General features: G+C 33.9%; 1 protein-coding gene across 1 annotated transcript in view; it reads left to right on the top strand.

Annotated features, from left to right (window-relative positions):
- Positions 1-19,891, top strand: part of LOC129227013 (triple functional domain protein-like) — a 100,433-nt gene that overhangs the window by 48,166 nt on the left and 32,376 nt on the right. Inside the window, exons 25-33 of the mRNA XM_054861642.1 lie at positions 10,262-10,444; positions 12,600-12,718; positions 14,049-14,225; positions 14,337-14,406; positions 14,488-14,577; positions 14,709-14,843; positions 16,003-16,080; positions 17,346-17,528; positions 18,854-18,955. Of these exons, the coding sequence (XP_054717617.1) occupies positions 10,262-10,444; positions 12,600-12,718; positions 14,049-14,225; positions 14,337-14,406; positions 14,488-14,577; positions 14,709-14,843; positions 16,003-16,080; positions 17,346-17,528; positions 18,854-18,955 (1,137 nt within the window). The remainder of the gene's footprint in view (positions 1-10,261; positions 10,445-12,599; positions 12,719-14,048; positions 14,226-14,336; positions 14,407-14,487; positions 14,578-14,708; positions 14,844-16,002; positions 16,081-17,345; positions 17,529-18,853; positions 18,956-19,891) is intronic.

Here is a 19,891-nt window from a genome sequence, read left to right as displayed (position 1 = left end):
GCTTAATAAAGAAAATCTTTAAAGACACTTTTCACGAAGAACTCAAAAATCGCAACAGCAATAAACCATGGTTTGAGCTGATTCTGAATGTCCCTAATTGGCCTAGGATGAAATCTGTCGCCATGTTTCGTTTATTATCTGGCCATGATTGCCTACGAAAACATCTCTGTCGTATCAACGTGGTTCCTGACCCTTTCTGCACTTTGTGTGATCTCCACGAAGTAATGGACATGCCTCATTTGTCCAGATGTCCTGCTCTCCCTCGACATCCATCTGGGAACGCTATTGGATTGCTTGTTTTCATTTATAGTTTTGTTGTTATCCTTTTGATATTCAACTGTCTTTAAATGTGCCATTGGAAAAAAAAAAAAAACAATGTGGAAGTTTGAGGATATTAAATCTTTTGTGAGTCATGCTTCATCACCCATATTTGAAGTTCATGTTTTCCTTAAAGAAAATTACAATAAGTGCAGCAAGGAACAACTTTACTGGCTTTCTTTTTCTTTTTATTTTATAGAAATTTTTCAATTTTCAAAATAAATGTAATAAGCTAGTGGATTTTTTTTTCAACTTACACTCTAGGAAAAAAAAAGAAACTGAATTATAATGGAGTACACAGTAGCAGATAAAGATCCTAGATTTAGCTCCAAATGCTGAACAAGATCAGCCACCTTGAGGGCTTTAGAGCTTGACAAACCACTATCAGTCAAAGAGTAATTTTCTTATAATATTGCAAAAGTAATAAGCAAAAGTAAGCAGCTTCAAATTTTCAAAAAGCCACTACGAAACCATTTCCACTGTTGATATGATGTGAATTTGTGATAAAAGCAAATATTATTCCTGTTACACTTAACTTGCAAGCTTCAAACCAATTTCTCCTTTTACAAAGGAAATCCTGACTTTGGAATGTAACAAAATTTTAAAATATTGAAATTTTTTTTAATCTAAATCTTTGGGGATTCTGTGAAAGTTAAAATGAGAATAAGAAAGAGCAAAGCCAAATTAAAAAAAAAAAAAAAAAAAAAAAAATGCTTTGTTGTTTGCATCACCTCTATCCAAATTATTTTTGTTCCAAATTGCAAGAAAAATTAACCAAGCGTCTTGACTCATCTCAAAATATGTGCTAGCCATACTTTATCTTACACTAGCAGTACCCGCACAGCGATGCCCGTGGTAAAAATTTAATGGAAGTCCGTTGAATAAAAAAAATTGACCCCCCTCCCCCTCTGATGTGAAATGATCGTTTTTCTTTGTAAAAAATTCATACACACCTTTTCAAAAAAAAAAAACACTATGAAAGTTTCTTTTGAATTTAAAACTTTTTGTCAAATCATTAAATTAGATTTACAGTTGCTTTAAAACTCTATTTAGCGAGTGAAGCAGTTTTTACTGCATTTCAAAATATTTCGCCAAATAAACAAAACAAAAGGACATCAAATAATATCTTTCAAATGTAAAAACAGTTCTGCAACTCTATTGTCTATCGCCAAACTCGCCCAACAGCCACGCTATCGTAATCCATCTGTCTAACTGAAAAAAAAAACATCCAGTGGAAAATTGAAAAATCATCGTCGGAAAAAAAGAAGAAAATGTCGTACATTTCACTCCGATAAAAACAAATCAAAAGTTTCTTTTCTTTCAAAACAAATCGCCAAAACAATGAATTACATTAACGGTTGCCTTAAAACAATAATCCTAGACTGAACTGCTCAGCGCCTAACGTGCCAAGCGACCACGCTACCGGAACCCAGCCCTTTTGCGAGTGAAGCAGACGTTTTTTCTTTGGCAGCAATAAATGTTTTGCCAAACAAACAAAAAGGTATGAAATCACATTAACAGTAGCTTTCAAATCTTTATATATTAGGAGCTGCGTTGCCCGACTTTTCCCGGTCTACCTTGAGAACAAAAATTGCGTCATGTGACATATATTCAACAATTAATTAAAAGAATAACTTAATAACTTAAAGAATAGCTTAAATAAAAGAAAGGAAACACCATGCAAAATTACCCTTCCAAGCAATGACGACAGATATTAAAATACTTTTAAGAAATTAAAATGCAAAAGATGAATTTTCAAAGCATAACAATGGAAACATGAAATAAAATAAGTTTAAGAAATCAGATGCAAAATAAACAATGGATTCAAAAAGCGTAACCATGGAAACCCGAAAATAATGGTTGACAACCTGAAGCAAAATGACATATTTCGAAATTGATTTAAAAACGCTTGTAACTTTTTTTCCTTTGAAGATAGAAGCTAATGTTTTCGACCAAAGGTCGAGAGATATCTGGAGTAAAAAATCTCGCTTTTTCCAATGCTGTCAAAAAGAAAACTGAGACAATTCCTTTACTTTTCATTGACAGATTTAATGAAGAAAGTAGTGCCTAAATTTCATCTAAGCCTAAAAAAGTTCGAGCTAAAAACGCAAATTACTCCCGCCGTAATTAAGTTAGAGCATTGAAATAAATTGTTTAGAACGCAGAAAATTCCACCCGTTTTAACGATATATAATATTAATATGTGCAAGTAATTTTTCACCCCTTTAATAGCCAATAACAGGCAATTTACGTGAAATTTGGGCCTAAATTTGAATAAGAAAAGAACTATCTATCAGATTTTTTTCGAATTATAGCCTATGTTACTCAGTAAGAAAGCACCTTTCATATAGTGAAAGAATTTTTTAAATAGGTGCAGTGGTTCTGGAGATTATCTCGAACATATAAACGCACAAAAATTCGCCCTCTCTCTTTATAATATTACAAATACAAATATAAATACAAAAGTGATGACCAGCAACAGGCTCTGGGCCCAGCTAGACTGATCCTAGTCAATTTACAATCCCCAGTGAAGATCAATGGCCCTCTTAAAACTATCTATTCCCTTGCTCATTACCACCTCTTCCGGTAAACTGTTCCAAGGTTCCACTACCCTGCTATAATAATAATTTTTCCTAATATCCATGTTAGCCTGAGATTTAAATCGCTTAAAACAATGACCCCTTGTCCTGTTTTCAGTGCTAAACTTCAGCCCCATAACATCTTTCATTTTAATAAATTTAAACTGAATCATGTCCCCTCGGTCTCTTCTTTGCTCAAGACTGTACATTTTTAACCTTCTAAGCCTGGAATCATAGTCTAAGTGAGAAAGTCCATTTGTTAGCCTTGTAGCTCACCTTTGAACCCTTTCCAATACATTATTACAATACAACAAGATCAAGGCGCTTATGCTCATTAGTTGGACCAACAGCAGCCTTCGAATGGGATAATCAAACCGCAATTATATCGCAGTGAAGACGCGGGCCACATTCCAGCCCGCGACTGGAAGCTGGCTAACATTACACCGCTCTTCAAGAAAGGGTCTAAAGGGAGTGCGGGAAATTATAGACCTGTGAGTCTAACTTCGGTGGTTTGCAAAATTTTTGAAACATTGATGAAAATTAAGATAGTAAATTTTCTAGAGACTAATAATCTATTGACTAGTTTTCAGTACGGTTTCAGGAAAGGTAAATCTTGTGCAACTAATTTATTACATTTCTATGACAAAGTTACCATGGCTTTGGACAATAAGAAGCCTGTAGATGTTGTTTACATTGATTTTCAAAAAGCTTTCGATAAGGTACCGCATGTTGCTCTACTTAGCAAATTAGCTGATATAGGAATAGGAGGGAAAACTTTCATTTGGGTAAAAAATTGGCTGACCGGAAGGAAACAAAGAGTAGTTGTAAGGGGAAATTATTCTAATTGGAGTGAGGTCTTAAGCGGGGTTCCTCAAGGATCAGTGTTAGGGCCTGTTTTGTTCATTGTCTTTATGAACGATATTCACAAAAATATTTCTGGGAACATGAATTGTTTTGCTGATGATGTCAAAGTTATGGGGACTGTAGAAAATGAAGAACAAGCAAATCAGCTGCAAGAGGATCTAGATCATATTACGGAGTGGGCTGATAAATGGGGTATGGCTGTTAATGTTGGGAAATGTCAAGTGCTACATTTAGGGCATGGAAATAAGTGTACAAGTTATTATTTGCAAGGTTCAGTCATTAGTCAGGCAGACAAAGTTACTGATCTGGGGATCTTAATAAGTCAGGATTTAAAGTTTAGCCAACAGTGCAGCATTGCTAGCAACAAAGCCAATAAGATGCTTGGGTTTATCAATAGATCTATTTCAAATAAATCTAAAGAAGTTCTTCTGCCCTTATATAGAAGTTTGGTAAGACCCCATTTGGAGTATGCTGTTCAGTTTTGGTCTCCTTATCTTAAGAAAGACATTAATGTATTGGAAAGGGTTCAAAGACGGGCTACAAGGCTAATAAGTGGACTTTCCCACTTAGATTATGATTCCAGGCTTAGAAGGCTAAAAATGTACAGTCTTGAGCAAAGAAGAGACCAAGGGGACATGATTCAGCTGTTTAAATTTAATAAAACAAAAGATGTTACGGGACTAAAGTTTAGCACTGAAAACAGGACAAGGGGTCATTGTTTTAAGCTATTTAAATCTCAGGCTAACATGGATATTAGGAAAAATTATTATTTTAGCAGGGTAGTGGAACCTTGGAACAGCTTACCGGAAGAGGTGGTAATGAGCAAAGGAGTAGACAGTTTTAAGAGGGCCATTGATCTTCACTGGGGATTGTAAATTGACTAGGAACCAGTCTAGCTGGGCCCAGAGCCTGTTGCTGGTCGTCACTTTTGTATTTGTATTTGTATTAATGTCTTTCTTAAGATAAGGAGACCAAAACTGAACAGCATACTCCAAATGAGGTCTTACCAAACTTCTATATAAGGGCAGAAGAACTTTAGATTTGTTTGAAATAGATCTATTGATAAACCCAAGCATCTTATTGGCCTTATTACCAGCAATGCTGCACTGTTGGCTAAACTTTAAATCCTGACTTATTAAGACCCCCAGATCAGTAACTTTGTCTGCCTGACTAATGACTGAACCTTGCAAATAATAACTTGTACACTTATTTCCATGCCCTAAATGTAGCACTTGACATTTCCCAACATTAACAGCCATACCCCATTTATCAGCCCACTCCGTAATATGATCTAGATCCTCTTGCAGCTGTTTTGCTTGTTCTTCATTTTCTACAGTCCCCATAACTTTGACATCATCAGCAAAACAATTCATGTTCCCAGAAATATTTTTGTGAATATCGTTCATAATAACAGTGAACAAAACAGGCCCTAACACTGATCCTTGAGGAACCCCGCTTAAAACCTCACTCCAATTAGAGTAATTTCCCCTTACAACTACCCTTTTTTCCTTTAGTCCGGGAGCAAATGGTTTCCCGTGCGATTTTTGTGATACAATTATAGCAGTTAGTTTTTCTGAAAGGTATTTGCATGAGGAAAACGAATTCAGATGTTGCCACCCCCCAAAATGGTGCAGGGGGGCTGGGGGGCAGCTATAACTGCCGTGGGGGGCAAGTGATTTCCCGTTCAATTTTTGTGATACAATTGTGTGACTTAGCTTTTCTGAAAGGTATTGGTACGAGAAAACCAAATTTCGATAATGCCAACCCCGAAAATGGTTCAGGGGGGCAGGGGGCGGCTATAACTACATTTGGGGGGGCAAGCTGTTTCCCGTTCAATTTTTGTGATACAATTATGGGAGTTAGTTTTTCTGAAAGGTATTGACACGAGGAAACCGAATTTGGATGATGCTACCCCCGTAAATGCTGCAGGGGGGCGGAGGGGGGAAGGGATTATAACTGCATTTGGGGGGCAAGCTGTTTCCCGTTCAAATTTTATGATATAATTATGCGAGTTAGTTCTCCTGAAACGTATTGGCACGAGGAAACCGAATTTAGATGCTGCTAACTCCGAAATTGGTGCTGGGGGGCAGGGGGGGGCGGTTATAACTGCGTTGGGGGCATGTAATTTTTCGTTTAATTTTTGTGATACAATTATGGGAGTTAGTTTTTCTGAAAGGTATTGTCACGAGGAAAACAAATTTGGATGCTGTCAACCCCGAAAATGGGGTAGGGGGGCGGGGGGCGGTTATAAATGTGCAGGGGGGCAAGAGGTATTCTGTTCAATTTTTGTGATGCAATCATGGGAGTTGGTTCTGCTGAAAGGTATTGGCACGAGGAAAACGAATTTGGATGTTGCTATCCCCTAAAATGCTGATGGGGGGCAGGGGGGTGGCTATAACTACATTTGGGGGGGCAAGCTGTTTCCCGTTCAATTTTTGTGATACAATTATGGGAGTTAGTTCTCCTGAAAGGTATTGACACGAGGAAACCGAATTTGGATGATGCTACCCCCGTAAATGCTGCAGGGGGGCGGAGGGGGGAAGGGATTATAACTGCATTTGGGGGGCAAGCTGTTTCCCGTTCAAATTTTATGATATAATTATGCGAGTTAGTTCTCCTGAAACGTATTGGCATGAGGAAACCGAATTTAGATGCTGCTAACTCCGAAATTGGTGCTGGGGGGCAGGGGGGGGGCGGTTATAACTGCGTTGGGGGCATGTAATTTTTCGTTTAATTTTTGTGATACAATTATGGGAGTTAGTTTTTCTGAAAGGTATTGTCACGAGGAAAACAAATTTGGATGTTGTCAACCCCGAAAATGGGGCAGGGGAGCGGGGGCGGTTATAAATGTGCAGGGGGGCAAGAGGTATGTTCAATTTTTGTGATGCAATCATGGGAGTTGGTTCTGCTGAAAGGTATTGGCACGAGGAAAACGAATTTGGATGTTGCTATCCCCTAAAATGCTGATGGGGGGCAGGGGGGGGTATGACTGCAAACATAACACACTTATATATTCAAAATTTCTCGGTTTACAACAAGTTTTCAAAGTTTAATATGCTTAAATCCACTAATAACAACATTAAATGCAAAAAACTCCGAATTAAATTGCTGACACGTGTTTCGAAGCTATTAAGAGCTCCTTTTTCATTGTAAAAGATGTGAGTTTATGAATGAAAATTCATCCGACTAAAGACGATCTTTCCATTGATAATGGGTTCCTGGTAACAAAGTTTATCATTTCAGTAAAAAATATTAGGAGGAAGGGGGGGGTCCCCCCCCAAATTTTGTACAGGTGTTTCTTTCGGTTTCAGAATATAAAGAGTATTTTTGAACAAAACAAAACATTTATTGAAACCGTGACTTTTGTTTTATTATGCCAACATTATAAATTTTAGGTAAAATAATAGAAAAACTTCATTTTTTCTGTAACAATCATGTGCTGCCAAAATATTTAAATCGAAACAAGAATGTAGAATTATATTTACAGAGAACAACACATAGACCTTTTTCACAGAAAAAGCATTTCTCTTTATTGAATGGAATGCAATGTGAACGTGTCAGTCTCGATGTACTACTATTTGTAACAGGTGATGTATGCTGAGCTTGACTTTCATATCGCTTTTTTATGCGTTCAAAATGTCCCTTATGAGTGACATCTTGGTAACAACTTCGATGCCATGATGCCTTGTTGTCAGCCAGTATTTTTGCAGTCATTCCACGCAAACGGATATTAGATGAAACATACTTGACGTTTTCATATTTAGCATTTTCTAGCACACTCTTTAAAACCTTTTCATGTGTGGTAGGGTTAATGATTAGTCCTTCGGTGGATTTCTCTTGACATATAATACATAATGTATAATTAATTCCTATTTTTAGCTTTGTATTTGGTTCAGTGAGATCCATCTGAAAGTGACTAATTGCTTACTAAACTAATAAACGACGTGCGTCAAACTTCTGCATACAATATTTTTATTTTAAATGAGCTAGACTAAAATAAGAATCCCTTCTCCTCTCTTTCTTAAAAATAAATGGTACAACGTTCCCTTGTTGACGAATTTCCATTTCATGTGACTCCAGAGAAAAAGTGGCCAATTAAAGTGTCCAATAAAATAGATAATACTGGTGACAGCAATAAATATCTGTTTTGACCATTTAAAGAGATCTGCTCTTCCCTCTCTGAAACTTGTTCGTGAGAATTTTCTTTCAGAAGAATAAAAAGATACGGTGTGCTTCATAGAGAAAAGAGATATTGTAAAAAACCAATACTATCACGATCTGATTAGCAAAATGAGACCCATCAAGTTGCTTTGTAGAATAACTAGAGACATATAGGTTGTAAAACTGGACATGCCGATTCCGTGAGAACTGGATCAGATTTTGACATTGTTGCTTTTGGAAAAACTGACCGCCAACCAAGAATTGAAGATACACTAGGCCGCAATACAAAGGGAAGGAAGAGATAAGCAAAATTAAAGGCGGCGGTAAGAAACTCATGTTAAGCTCTCGTAACAATGCCTTTGTCCTCCGCTTCTATGAGTACAAAGGAGAAAGGAGAAAACAGACCTCCTTCGACATATGTTTGTTTCTTTAATGTACGACCACCATGGTGTTGGAAATTTCATCCAAGCGCTCCCACCACTTAGTTAAAATTTACTTTAAAAAAAAGGAGAAAAACTCAAACGAAAAAACATTATTCTTTCAGAGCTGGGGCCGTCAAAGCCGTCATTTGGGGGGGGGGCTTAACACTGTCCCCCCCCAAATGATAGGCCTGGGTAAAGGGTACAAATTTATTTCGGAAGAGGAAATATATACAAAGAATAATAAAGTACACAAATACAATTTTGCATTTTTTTAATCAACGGGGGGGGGGGACCCCCCCCCCTTCCTCCTAATATTTTTTACTGAAATGATAAACTTTGTTACCAGGAACCCATTATCAATGGAAAGATCGTCTTTAGTCGGATGAATTTTCATTCATAAACTCACATCTTTTACAATGAAAAAGGAGCTCTTAATAGCTTCGAAACACGTGTCAGCAGTTTAATTCGGAGTTTTTTGCATTTAATGTTGTTATTAGTGGATTTAAGCATATTAAACTTTGAAAACTTGTTGTAAACCGAGAAATTTTGAATATATAAGTGTGTTATGTTTGCAGTCATACCCCCCCTGCCCCCCATCAGCATTTTAGGGGATAGCAACATCCAAATTCGTTTTCCTCGTGCCAATACCTTTCAGCAGAACCAACTCCCATGATTGCATCACAAAAATTGAACAGAATACCTCTTGCCCCCCTGCACATTTATAACCGCCCCCCGCCCCCTGCCCCATTTTCGGGGTTGACAACATCCAAATTTGTTTTCCTCGTGACAATACCTTTCAGAAAAACTAACTCCCATAATTGTATCACAAAAATTAAACGAAAAATTACATGCCCCCAACGCAGTTATAACCGCCCCCCCCTGCCCCCCAGCACCAATTTCGGAGTTAGCAGCATCTAAATTCGGTTTCCTCGTGCCAATACGTTTCAGGAGAACTAACTCGCATAATTATATCATAAAATTTGAACGGGAAACAGCTTGCCCCCCAAATGCAGTTATAATCCCTTCCCCCCTCCGCCCCCCTGCAGCATTTACGGGGGTAGCATCATCCAAATTCGGTTTCCTCGTGTCAATACCTTTCAGAAAAACTAACTCCCATAATTGTATCACAAAAATTGAACGGGAAACAGCTTGCCCCCCCAAATGTAGTTATAGCCGCCCCCTGCCCCCCTGAACCATTTTCGGGGTTGGCATTATCGAAATTTGGTTTTCTCGTACCAATACCTTTCAGAAAAGCTAAGTCACACAATTGTATCACAAAAATTGAACAGGAAATCACTTGCCCCCCACGGCAGTTATAGCTGCCCCCCAGCCCCCCTGCACCATTTTGGGGGGTGGCAACATCTGAATTCGTTTTCCTCATGCAAATACCTTTCAGAAAAACTAACTGCTATAATTGTATCACAAAAATCGCACGGGAGCTAAAATTTGACCGTTTGCTCCTCGACTACTTCCGGTCAGCCAGTTTTTTACCCAAATGAAAGTTTTCCCTCCTATTCCTATATCAGCTAATTTGCTAAGTAGAGCAACATGCGGTACCTTATCGAAAGCTTTTTGAAAATCAATGTAAACAACATCTACAGGCTTCTTATTGTCCAAAGCCATTTTAACTTTGTCATAGAAATGTAATAAATTAGTTGCACAAGATTTTTGCCTTTCCTGAAACCTATTAGTAAAGATTGTCTATAAAGACTTTGCACAGTTAAATATTTAAGGATTTTGATTCATAAAAATGTAATTTGCTAAAATATGTTAAAATGTTAAGATTTTGATTGTTTGATTAACTGCACATCCACATAAAGTGTATCTCATGTTTTAGTTATAAGGACATTGTAAAAAATTTGATTTTTTTTTCATTTAAAAATTCAAATATGATGTAAATAATTCACAATTTTGCAGGAAACAAGAGAAAGGGTGCGCATGCTTCTTCAACTAGCTGATAGCTTAGTTGAGCGTGGTCATGCCCATGCATCAGCTATTAAGTATTGGGTGGCATCTGTTGATCACAGTTATAAAGATTTTAGTGAGCGGATGGACCAGCATCGCCAAAGGCTTGAACAAAAACTTGGTTTACAATCCGACGTATGTATATACTTTTTATTTTTACATATGATGCTTTGTAGTTTCACTGAATTAAAATATTTCATAACTTCCATCAAGTGGTGGAAGTAATGTACTTGTTTGTATATGAGTGTACTTACAGTGAAGGCGCCCATATGCAAAATTTTAAGGGGGGGGGGGCTCAGATATTTTCTCCATGTTTAGGAGGATATTTTCTCCACAGAAACCGATTTCAGTATAGATTAGAGTTAGTAAAATTTGACATTTTTAATAACTTATTCATTAATTGCTGGAGAAGAAATGGTTTTACATTTTTGCAAAGAAAAGTACTAAAAGCAAGGAAATTCTAATTTCAAAGGGTTGCTTGAGCCCCCCTTGCCCCCCCCCCCCATATGGGCGCTCTTGCTTACAGTACTCTGCACAGGGTGGCGACAGATCAGGGAAATCAGGGAGATCAGGGAAAAGTCAGGGAACTTTATTAATCAGGGAAAAGTCAGGAAAATATCAGGGAATTTTGAAAAAAATTACAAAAAATCAGGGAAAATTGATTTTATGAAGAAAAAAATAATTTTTTGCTTTACAAAATTAAGTACTCTAATTCCCTACGCACTTTCCGCCAATTATCTGTTTAAAAAAAAGTAAAATAAATGAGGTGTGATTATACACCTGCCGCATATTTGTGCATCTTTTTTCCTCAACGTCTAAAGTATTGAATCTTACTTATTAACCACAGTATGAACTTCCTAAGATTGCTTCTTTGTCTGTTAGGTTGTTTATTTTACCTAGCTTGAAATTTCCTTTTACGCTTTCAATGCTACTTAAAATAAACAACCATACAGGCAAAGAGGAAGCCTTCATTAATGCCTTAGCTCCTTTGCCTTTATTCCATTGTCTCGAAGTAATTATCCTACTGTAATCACGATTTCAAGAAGAAATCCTGGGTTTTTGAATTAAGACCTTAAAATCTTAAAAGTTATTACTTCTTCACGTTTTAAATTTAATTGCTAAAATTGAACTTTCAATTAAAAAAACTTTGTTTTTTGCCGTTATACTATTTTTTGTCACCGCAGATTATAAAGGTTTTCTTTTCTTCAGACTTAAATGATTCTTAATTTTTATAACCAAGTTGTATTCTTCTTTTATATATTTTAAAATTAACTAATTGCTTTTTCTTTTTTTTTTCCTTGCATTTCAAAGTTGTTTGTTACAAAAGCAATCTAAGATTTTTTTTCGTTACATACTGAAATCGTTTGAAATGGAGTTAACTCTTGTATTTAAGTAAATATCTTTATTTTTTCATTGTTAAAATGCTGTTTTCATTCATTAAAACCTATGTTCTTGATTAGAGAAATGCTCCCTATGAATGGATGTCAAATGGTTTCATTTGTTTTGCATAAATATGTCAATTAGTTGTGTAAGAATAACTACATTACTTCTATTCTTTCACTATTACTTGTTATTCTTGCAACAATTATTATACTGTTTGAAAACTTAGTTCAAAATAATTCCAATTACTTTTTAGTTCTATCATAAATACACATATGTTTTTTAAGAGTAATTTTAATAGTTTAATTCTTATGCTGAGTGGTTTCTGGAAGTAAAGTATTTTTTTTTAAAATTTTCTCTAATCTTTCCATAGTAGAAAAATTTAATGTACACTGTTTTGTAGGGTTCCCCCCCCCCAAAAAAAAATTGACTTGATATGTTTTTTTTAAACCATTTTATTAAAAAAGTAGCATCTTTTAAAAATATATTTTTGTTCAACAACTTTATACAACTTAAAACGTTTAAAATACTGCATTTTATGCAAACATACAATGGATTTCAAATAGAGCAAAGAAAAAAACCATTATTATTAGTAACGTAAATCAGGGAAATTTGGTGAACTAAATCAGGGAAAAATCAGGGAACTTTTTTTCACAGTTCCTGTCGCCACCCTGCTGCAGCATTGCTGTCATATAAATTTCGAGTGTCTGTGTAATACAAAAACATAAAATGCTTTCTCTTTGTTTTTGATAGTTGATTGCTTCATCTTTTGTCATGTTTTTTGACTTAGCAGCTAAAAATGTAATGTTCTAAAACATGAAAATTTTACTTGCTGTATCTAAAAATCACATGAGTGACATATTTAATGATTTGATTTCAGGTGTATAATTATTCTCGTTTCTAATTGCAGAAGGACGTGAGAGATTTGTCATTAGATCGCCACAGTGATCCTTCCCTTGAAGATAAAGTAAAAGAAGCTGCAGCTAAAGAATTAAATGAAGAAAAACGGAAGTCTGCTCGTAGAAAAGAGTAAATATGTGTTCATTTCTCCGTCTTGAGCCAAATGCTGTGTGATTTGAAAATAATTATAATATGATCATACTATCATGTTATAACTTAGTGATTTTAGAATTGCATGTTATAAAAAATGTAACTTAGCTCATGATTAATTTTTTAATTGAAAATTCAGTTTTTCTTTGTGTTCCAATTTGTTGTAAATTCAATATCGTAATATATTTTATGTTTTTGTATTTGTTTACTTGTACCATTTTAATTGTTTACTCCCGACGTTCTAGTTTGTTATAATTTTTTATCTTGCAAGCAAAAGAAGTTGTTTTGAAAAATGTGTTAATTTTTATTAGGATCTTTACAATCAAATGTAAGAACTTGCTAGCAAAGACTGTCTATCAATATATTTTTCAACCTTCCAGCACATGCATACTTTGGATTTTAACATGTCAGAGGTGGTGTTCTACCTTTTGTTGCCCGTGAAATCTGCCAAACCCTAAAATCACACAACCTCTAGTCACAAAATGTGCAGAATTTCAACTTCCTACTGTATATTTTTATATTTACAATTCAATATGCTCGTTCTCTTACTTTTTTTTCTATCTAAAATTCATTCTGCTCATTGTCTTTTTTCTTTTTAACTGGTTTTCTCATCCTCTCATCTCATATAATTTATAAAGGTAAGCTCTGCATATTCAGTTGTTTTCAGCACTTTGAGTCTGTCTTACCTTGGACTATCAGGACTCCGCTGTCTACTGTACCTTGCTTTTTAGTTGGAAATTGAATCATCAATTGTTACAATTATTATTATTGCCATTATTATATATATATATTACTAGAGGTACCCGCATGGCTTTGCCGGTAGTTGAAAATTAAAAGGTAATTCGGTTTGCCTATATATTTACAAATAATGGATGACAAATTTCTCCCCAATTGGCTATGTTCATTTACTCTCCCATTCCACGTCATGATAATTTCGTATATTACTCGTCCATCATATGGTAATTTTGCTCCGGAAAATGTTCTTAAAATTGAAATAGAGAAAGAATAAAATCGAATTTTCGAAAAATCGCTCCGATGTGCAAACCCCCATGCTACAAACTAACTTTGTGCCAAATTTCATGAAAATTGGCCGAACGGTCTAGGCACTATGCATGTCACAGATATCCAGACAGAGAGACTTTCCGCTTTATTATTAGTAAAGATATGCTAATATATTTTTATTATTTTTAAAAATTGTTATTTAATGCTTATTTTACATCTTTTCTGCTTATGAAAAAAATTTTCTCTGATAGTTTTTTTTCCTTTATATTTTTTCATTTTTTGCAATCAATTTTGAATTTATTTTCAGATTCATTATGGCAGAGTTACTGCAAACTGAAAGAACTTATGTAAAAGACTTAGATACTTGCATCCAAACTTATATGATGGAGATGGAAAAGTTTGACAGTAATGCTCCTATTGGTTTACAAAAGAAAAGTTCTACCCTGTTTGGAAATATGGTTGAAATCTTTGAATTTCATGATCAGTAAGTTTGTGCTAGTTAATATCTTAACCAAACTTTTTCAATAAGTCTGAAAAGCTATCCCTTAATGTGAAGGGAAAAGATGTATTTATGCATTTATTTTTCCTAAAATAGAATATTTTTGAAAGAATTGGAGAAGTATGAAACTATGCCAGAAGATGTTGGTCATTGTTTTGTGACTTGGGTAAAGAATTATTCTTATTATCTTATAAATTAACCAGAGGCTTGGTTATGTGCTTATAATAATATTTAATTCCTTTGACAGGCTCAAAAATTTGAAATCTATGTCAAATACTGCAAAAACAAGCCAGAATCTAATTCTTTGTTAGTTCAACATGGTGGGAGTTATTTTGAGGTAATTTTCAGTATTTTTTTTTTTTTCTTGTTTAATAAAAATATAGAGAGTTCTATTCAATTGTATCAAGTACATCATGATGTTAGTGATATGATGTAAATATTTCTTGATCAATATAAATTTTTTTACAGGACATTCAAAGGAAATATAATGTACCACATCCCATTGCTGCATATCTTATAAAACCAGTGCAAAGGATAACAAAATATCAACTCTTATTGAAAGATCTTTTGTCTTGCTGTGAGGAAGATCAAGGAGAAATTAAGGTATCATTTGCTTATTTTACAATCTTTTTAAAAATGTTTCCACTGAGTTATCTAGAATCTTGTTGAATGTCAACTTTTTATTCATGAATCCTGTTTTATAATATACTAGAAAATAATTTTTTTATGTATATATATGTATACAGTGTAACCTCGATAACTCAAATCTCTCAGGAAGAGAAAAAAAAATCAAGGTATCGAGTTTTTGAGCTGTCAAGTTTTTGAAAAAATTACATTAGTAACTCTTACAATTACATACACACATATAACAATTAACAAGTTATTCTTCAACATTTTATTGGATTTAAAATTTATTTGCATCCCCATTTATATGTAACAAGTTCCATTATTTAATTTTTTGACTGTATACTAGAAATTATTAAACTAGACTGTCAGCTTTTTCTGACTAAGCAGACTTCCTATTTTTCATTTTCAAATGATTTCTTTCATTTAAAAATGAAAAATTAGTAAGTCTGCTCTCTAGAAAAACACTGAGATAAAAAAACTGCAGCATCCCCCTAATACTCACACTTCCTTATTATCTTGGCTCTACCCCCTATTTTTAAAATTTTCAGGACAAAGGATAAACGATTATATATACAAGCAAATGTCTCCAGAACTGGTTCTTCTGCAAAAATTGTCAAGGACAAATGAAGCAGTGAGAAGCAAAGGGATATAATTGGCAAAATTAAAAATTTGGAGATAACCAGTACAAATGTTATGCAAACCTCTCCTCTGCCTTGAGGCAAGAGATAGTACTAATAGCCCTATTAGGATCTGTTTATACAACATGATTTGGAAAAACTTACCAATGAAAACCTACCAAGGACCGGAACTTTAAACGCGTTTTACTCAAAACTTGAAAATGTCCACTTACATCCCTTTGCTTCTTACTGCCTCAAATGGCAATTGAAACTTGCTTCTGTGCAAAAATTTCGACATATCATCAAGAGTTTTGAAAAATAAATTTTGAGATAACTATGGAAAATATGAGGGGTTTTTCTGGAAAATGAAGAGGAACATTTTTTTTACCGAGATATCAAGGGTTTTGAGACAAGGAGGTTCAAGATATCAAGGTGTGACTGTATAAAATTTATATGTTATTCAGCACCACCTTTACATTGTGTTACTGTTGATTCTAAGATATCTTTTTTTTTTTCAGGATGGATTGGATGTTATGCTGAGTGTCCCGAAAAAGGCTAATGATGCCATGCATCTTAGTATGTTAGAAGGATGTGATGTAAGATTTTATAAATTTATTACTATCAGTTTCCTTTTCTTGAAAAAATATTTCCTTTTTGTATGTTTAACTTAAAATATATTAGGTTATTTTTAAGCTATGTGTTTATTATTTTTATGAATGACATTCATGAAAATACTTCTGATAACATGAATGTCTTTTGCTGATGATGTCAAAGTTATGGGAATTGTAGAAAACCTAAAACAGCTCTGAGAGGTTTTGAATCATATTACTGGGTGGGGGCAAACAAGTGGGGTATGGCAGTTAATGTTGTGAAATGTCAAGTGCGACTTGTAGGTCATGGCATACAAGTTATTATTTACAGGGCTCTGTCATTAGTTAGGAAGAAAATGTTATTGCTCTGGTTTTCTTAATAAATCAAGATTTCAAATTTAATCTACAGTTCAGCATAGCAAGTAACAAAGCCAATACAATGCTTGCGTTTATCAGTAGATCTATTTCAAAGAATTCTAAGAACATTATTCTGCTTTAGCACAGAGGTTTGGCAAGACCACATTTGGAATATGCTGTTAGATTTTGGTCTTCTCTCTATAAGGAGACCAAAATCGAAAGCAATAAAGATATTTCTGTATTAGAAAGGGTTCAAAAGAAGGCTACTTGGCTAGTAAGGAGACTTTTGGATTTAGATTATGATACCAGACTTAAAAAGGCGCAATAGTATGCACAGTATAACTTTGATTTAACGATACCCGATTTAATGATTTCCTCAATTTAATGATATATTTCATGGGTCCAGATTTGACTGCATTGAATATCTATGCTCCTCGATCTCTAACAATATCCTTGATTTAAAGATAACTTTTTCAGTCCCTTGATGATCGTTAAATCAGAGTTATGCTGTAAGTATAGTTTTTTGATCAAAGGAGTGTCAGAGAGGGCATGATTCAGTTGTTTAAATTTATCAAGATAAAAGATGGAGCTAGATTTGTGAAAAGAAATCATTACAAGGGTTCATGATTTTAAGCTATTTAACTCTCAGGCTAATTTGGAACCTAAGAAAAAATACTACTTTGTTGTAGGCACTTGGAACAGCTTACCAGAAGAGGCGGTAATGAGCAAGAGGGTAGATAGCTTTAATAGTGTCATCAATCTTTTCTGGGGACTCATAAATTGACTAGGACCAGTCAATCTGGACTCGGAGACTGATGCTGGTCATCATTATTGTATACGTATATACTTTTGTTATGAATGATGTCCCTCTCTTTTAATGAATTCTGATCTTGTTTATCTTACCTTAATTTCAGGTATCACTTGATCAACTTGGTGAAGTTATTCTTCAAGACTCCTTTCACGTCTTTGAACCTAAGTCACTAATTAGAAAAGGAAGGGAAAGACATATTTTCTTATTTGAGCTGTACTTGCTTTTTAGTAAAGAAGTTAAAGATTCTAATGGAAAAGCTAAATATATCTATAAATCTAAATTATTGGTGAGTATTTTGCAATTATTAAGTTTTCTTTTCCTTGCTGTTTTACAATTTCTTATTGTTGGAATCATCTTTTGTCTTATTTAGGTTTTCATCCAATCTTTATACATTGTATTTCCTTGATATTTTAAGTGTCAAAAATAACTCAAAATTGAAATTAGGTGATGATGAAAATTGAATGCAGTTTTCCAAAATTACATGCAGTGTACTTGTTAGCAATTATGAAGTATAAATTGGGTTATTAAAGAAATTGCAATCTTATTTCTGAAACATAAAATTTATTTTATTTTCATCATTAGGACTTCTAAATGATGGTAAAAATAAAGAAAGTGATGAAATGTAGTTAATCAAAAACTGCAACTGTTCCAAGAGAAGAATGTAGTGAATTCTAGTACTAATGGGGCTTTAGCATCATAATATGCCTGTTGGCTGCAAGTAGAAAATTTGTAGAAGTTACACAAAAAAACTTGAAGCGATAGAAGTATGGTTTGGTAGTTTTGAAGGGTCTGATAGTTTTTTTTTAAGTACTTTTAAAAATGATTACCAGGCTTATCTTTCCATATAAAATAGAAATGAATACTATCCATATACAAACTGAGTACATTATAACCAAGTTATTTTCTGAAAAGAAAAATATTTTGGCAAAAGTAGTTTTGGCAGAATTGTACTGGTTGTTTGATTACAATACTGAATCTTAAATTTGTTGAATATTTTGTGTTTCTTTACATGAAATGAATCAAAATATGCTGTGTTTTTGTTTGAAAATGCTTTTCTGAAAGTACCAGAAAATATTTAATCCATATCTTGCAATAATATACTAAAACTTGTTATGCTATAGTTTTTTCTTCACGTGAAATTTCCTTGTTATTATATTCATATTATGTTGTATATATTGATTCATGTATGAGTTCCAAAACTTATTTTTCATCTGTGGGATGATATGCATAACATATGCATGCATAACATATTTACTCATTCCATATATTTTTTTGCCTTGCAGAGATTCTTAAAATATTTTAAGATATTTGAACTAATTTTTAATTTATGTGTACACATTTCGATTGCAGAAATAAGTGAATAAGCTGCTTTTCCTACATTTGTCTTGTGTATACGAACCATATATTTCATACACATTCGCCTATATTTTAATGTTTTTTCAAATTTGTGGTATTATTTAATGCAAATCAGTTATCATTTTGAACACTTTGTTCAATTTTCTAAAATGGATTGGTACTTGTGCATCTATGATTATTTTTACAAATTTAATATTTTAATTTAATTATCCGTGAAGATGAAAGTTCAAATTAATTTTTTAAACCTCCCAATAGACATCAGAAATCGGTATAACAGAACATGTAGAAGGGGATGAGTGCAAGTTTGCTGTTTGGACTGGAAGAGCACCTCTTGCAGAAAACAAGATAGTTCTAAAAGTATGTTATGTTCAAATATGTTTATTAATATTTATTTGTATATTCTGTAAAATTGTGCAATTTGTTTGGAAATTTTGTTTTGCCATTTGTATTAGAAAAAAAATCTTTTCTTATAATGTATCAAGTTGTTGTTGCTTTCTCCCTAGTTTGTAAATTCTTTTATCATACTTAAAATTTGGTGAAAAGGTTATGACAAGGATATTTGAAAAGATGCAAATAATGCCTTTTTGTCCTACTTGAATTTTATTGCGCACTTATGGGTTGTGTTCCTGCAAAATTTTTCCATAAAATATGGCAGTTGCTGCATTTTATGCCGCTGGTACCTCAAATTTAAACATCATCGTAGATTAAACTTGGCTTTTAAACAAAGGCCATTACAGTAAACTTCCGATTATCCGCGGAAAAGGGTGGCACGGTAACCGCAGATAATCCAAACAATGGGTAAAAAGCGATACTACTGTATACAATAGCTAAAAAATATGTAGAAAACTTGATCATATTTTAAAGTTATGGCTAAAAACATTGCTACTCTGCCTCTACTAACATTAAATGTAAAAAATATATACATGTAAAAGCTAAAAACGAGCAATGACACTATCATAAGTTTAAAGAATATTTAATGACCGTTAAAAAAATAACTAAGAGAAATTGTGAAAAGACCTGCGGATAATCCGAATCTCGGATTATCCGATCGCCAATGATCGGGAGTTGACTGTATTAATTTCTTATTTGAATATAATATTAGCAAATATTTAATAGTATTTTTTTCAGTGCATTAAAGTCAATATAGCTGAAAGTTTTGTTTGAAGTAGATCAAAAATTGCCGTTGAAATGATTTTAATCCTCCCCCCCCCCTTTTTTTTTGTTATTTTGTGGGGTTTTTTTTTTTGCCAAAAATTTTTAATAACATAAATTGTCATCCTAATATAACAATTT

Source organism: Uloborus diversus, chromosome 7, assembly GCF_026930045.1.
Source record: "Uloborus diversus isolate 005 chromosome 7, Udiv.v.3.1, whole genome shotgun sequence".
Lineage (NCBI taxonomy): Eukaryota > Metazoa > Arthropoda > Arachnida > Araneae > Uloboridae > Uloborus > Uloborus diversus.
The sequence above is the reverse complement of the archived record's forward strand: the minus strand, read 5'-3'. Positions and strand labels throughout refer to the sequence as shown.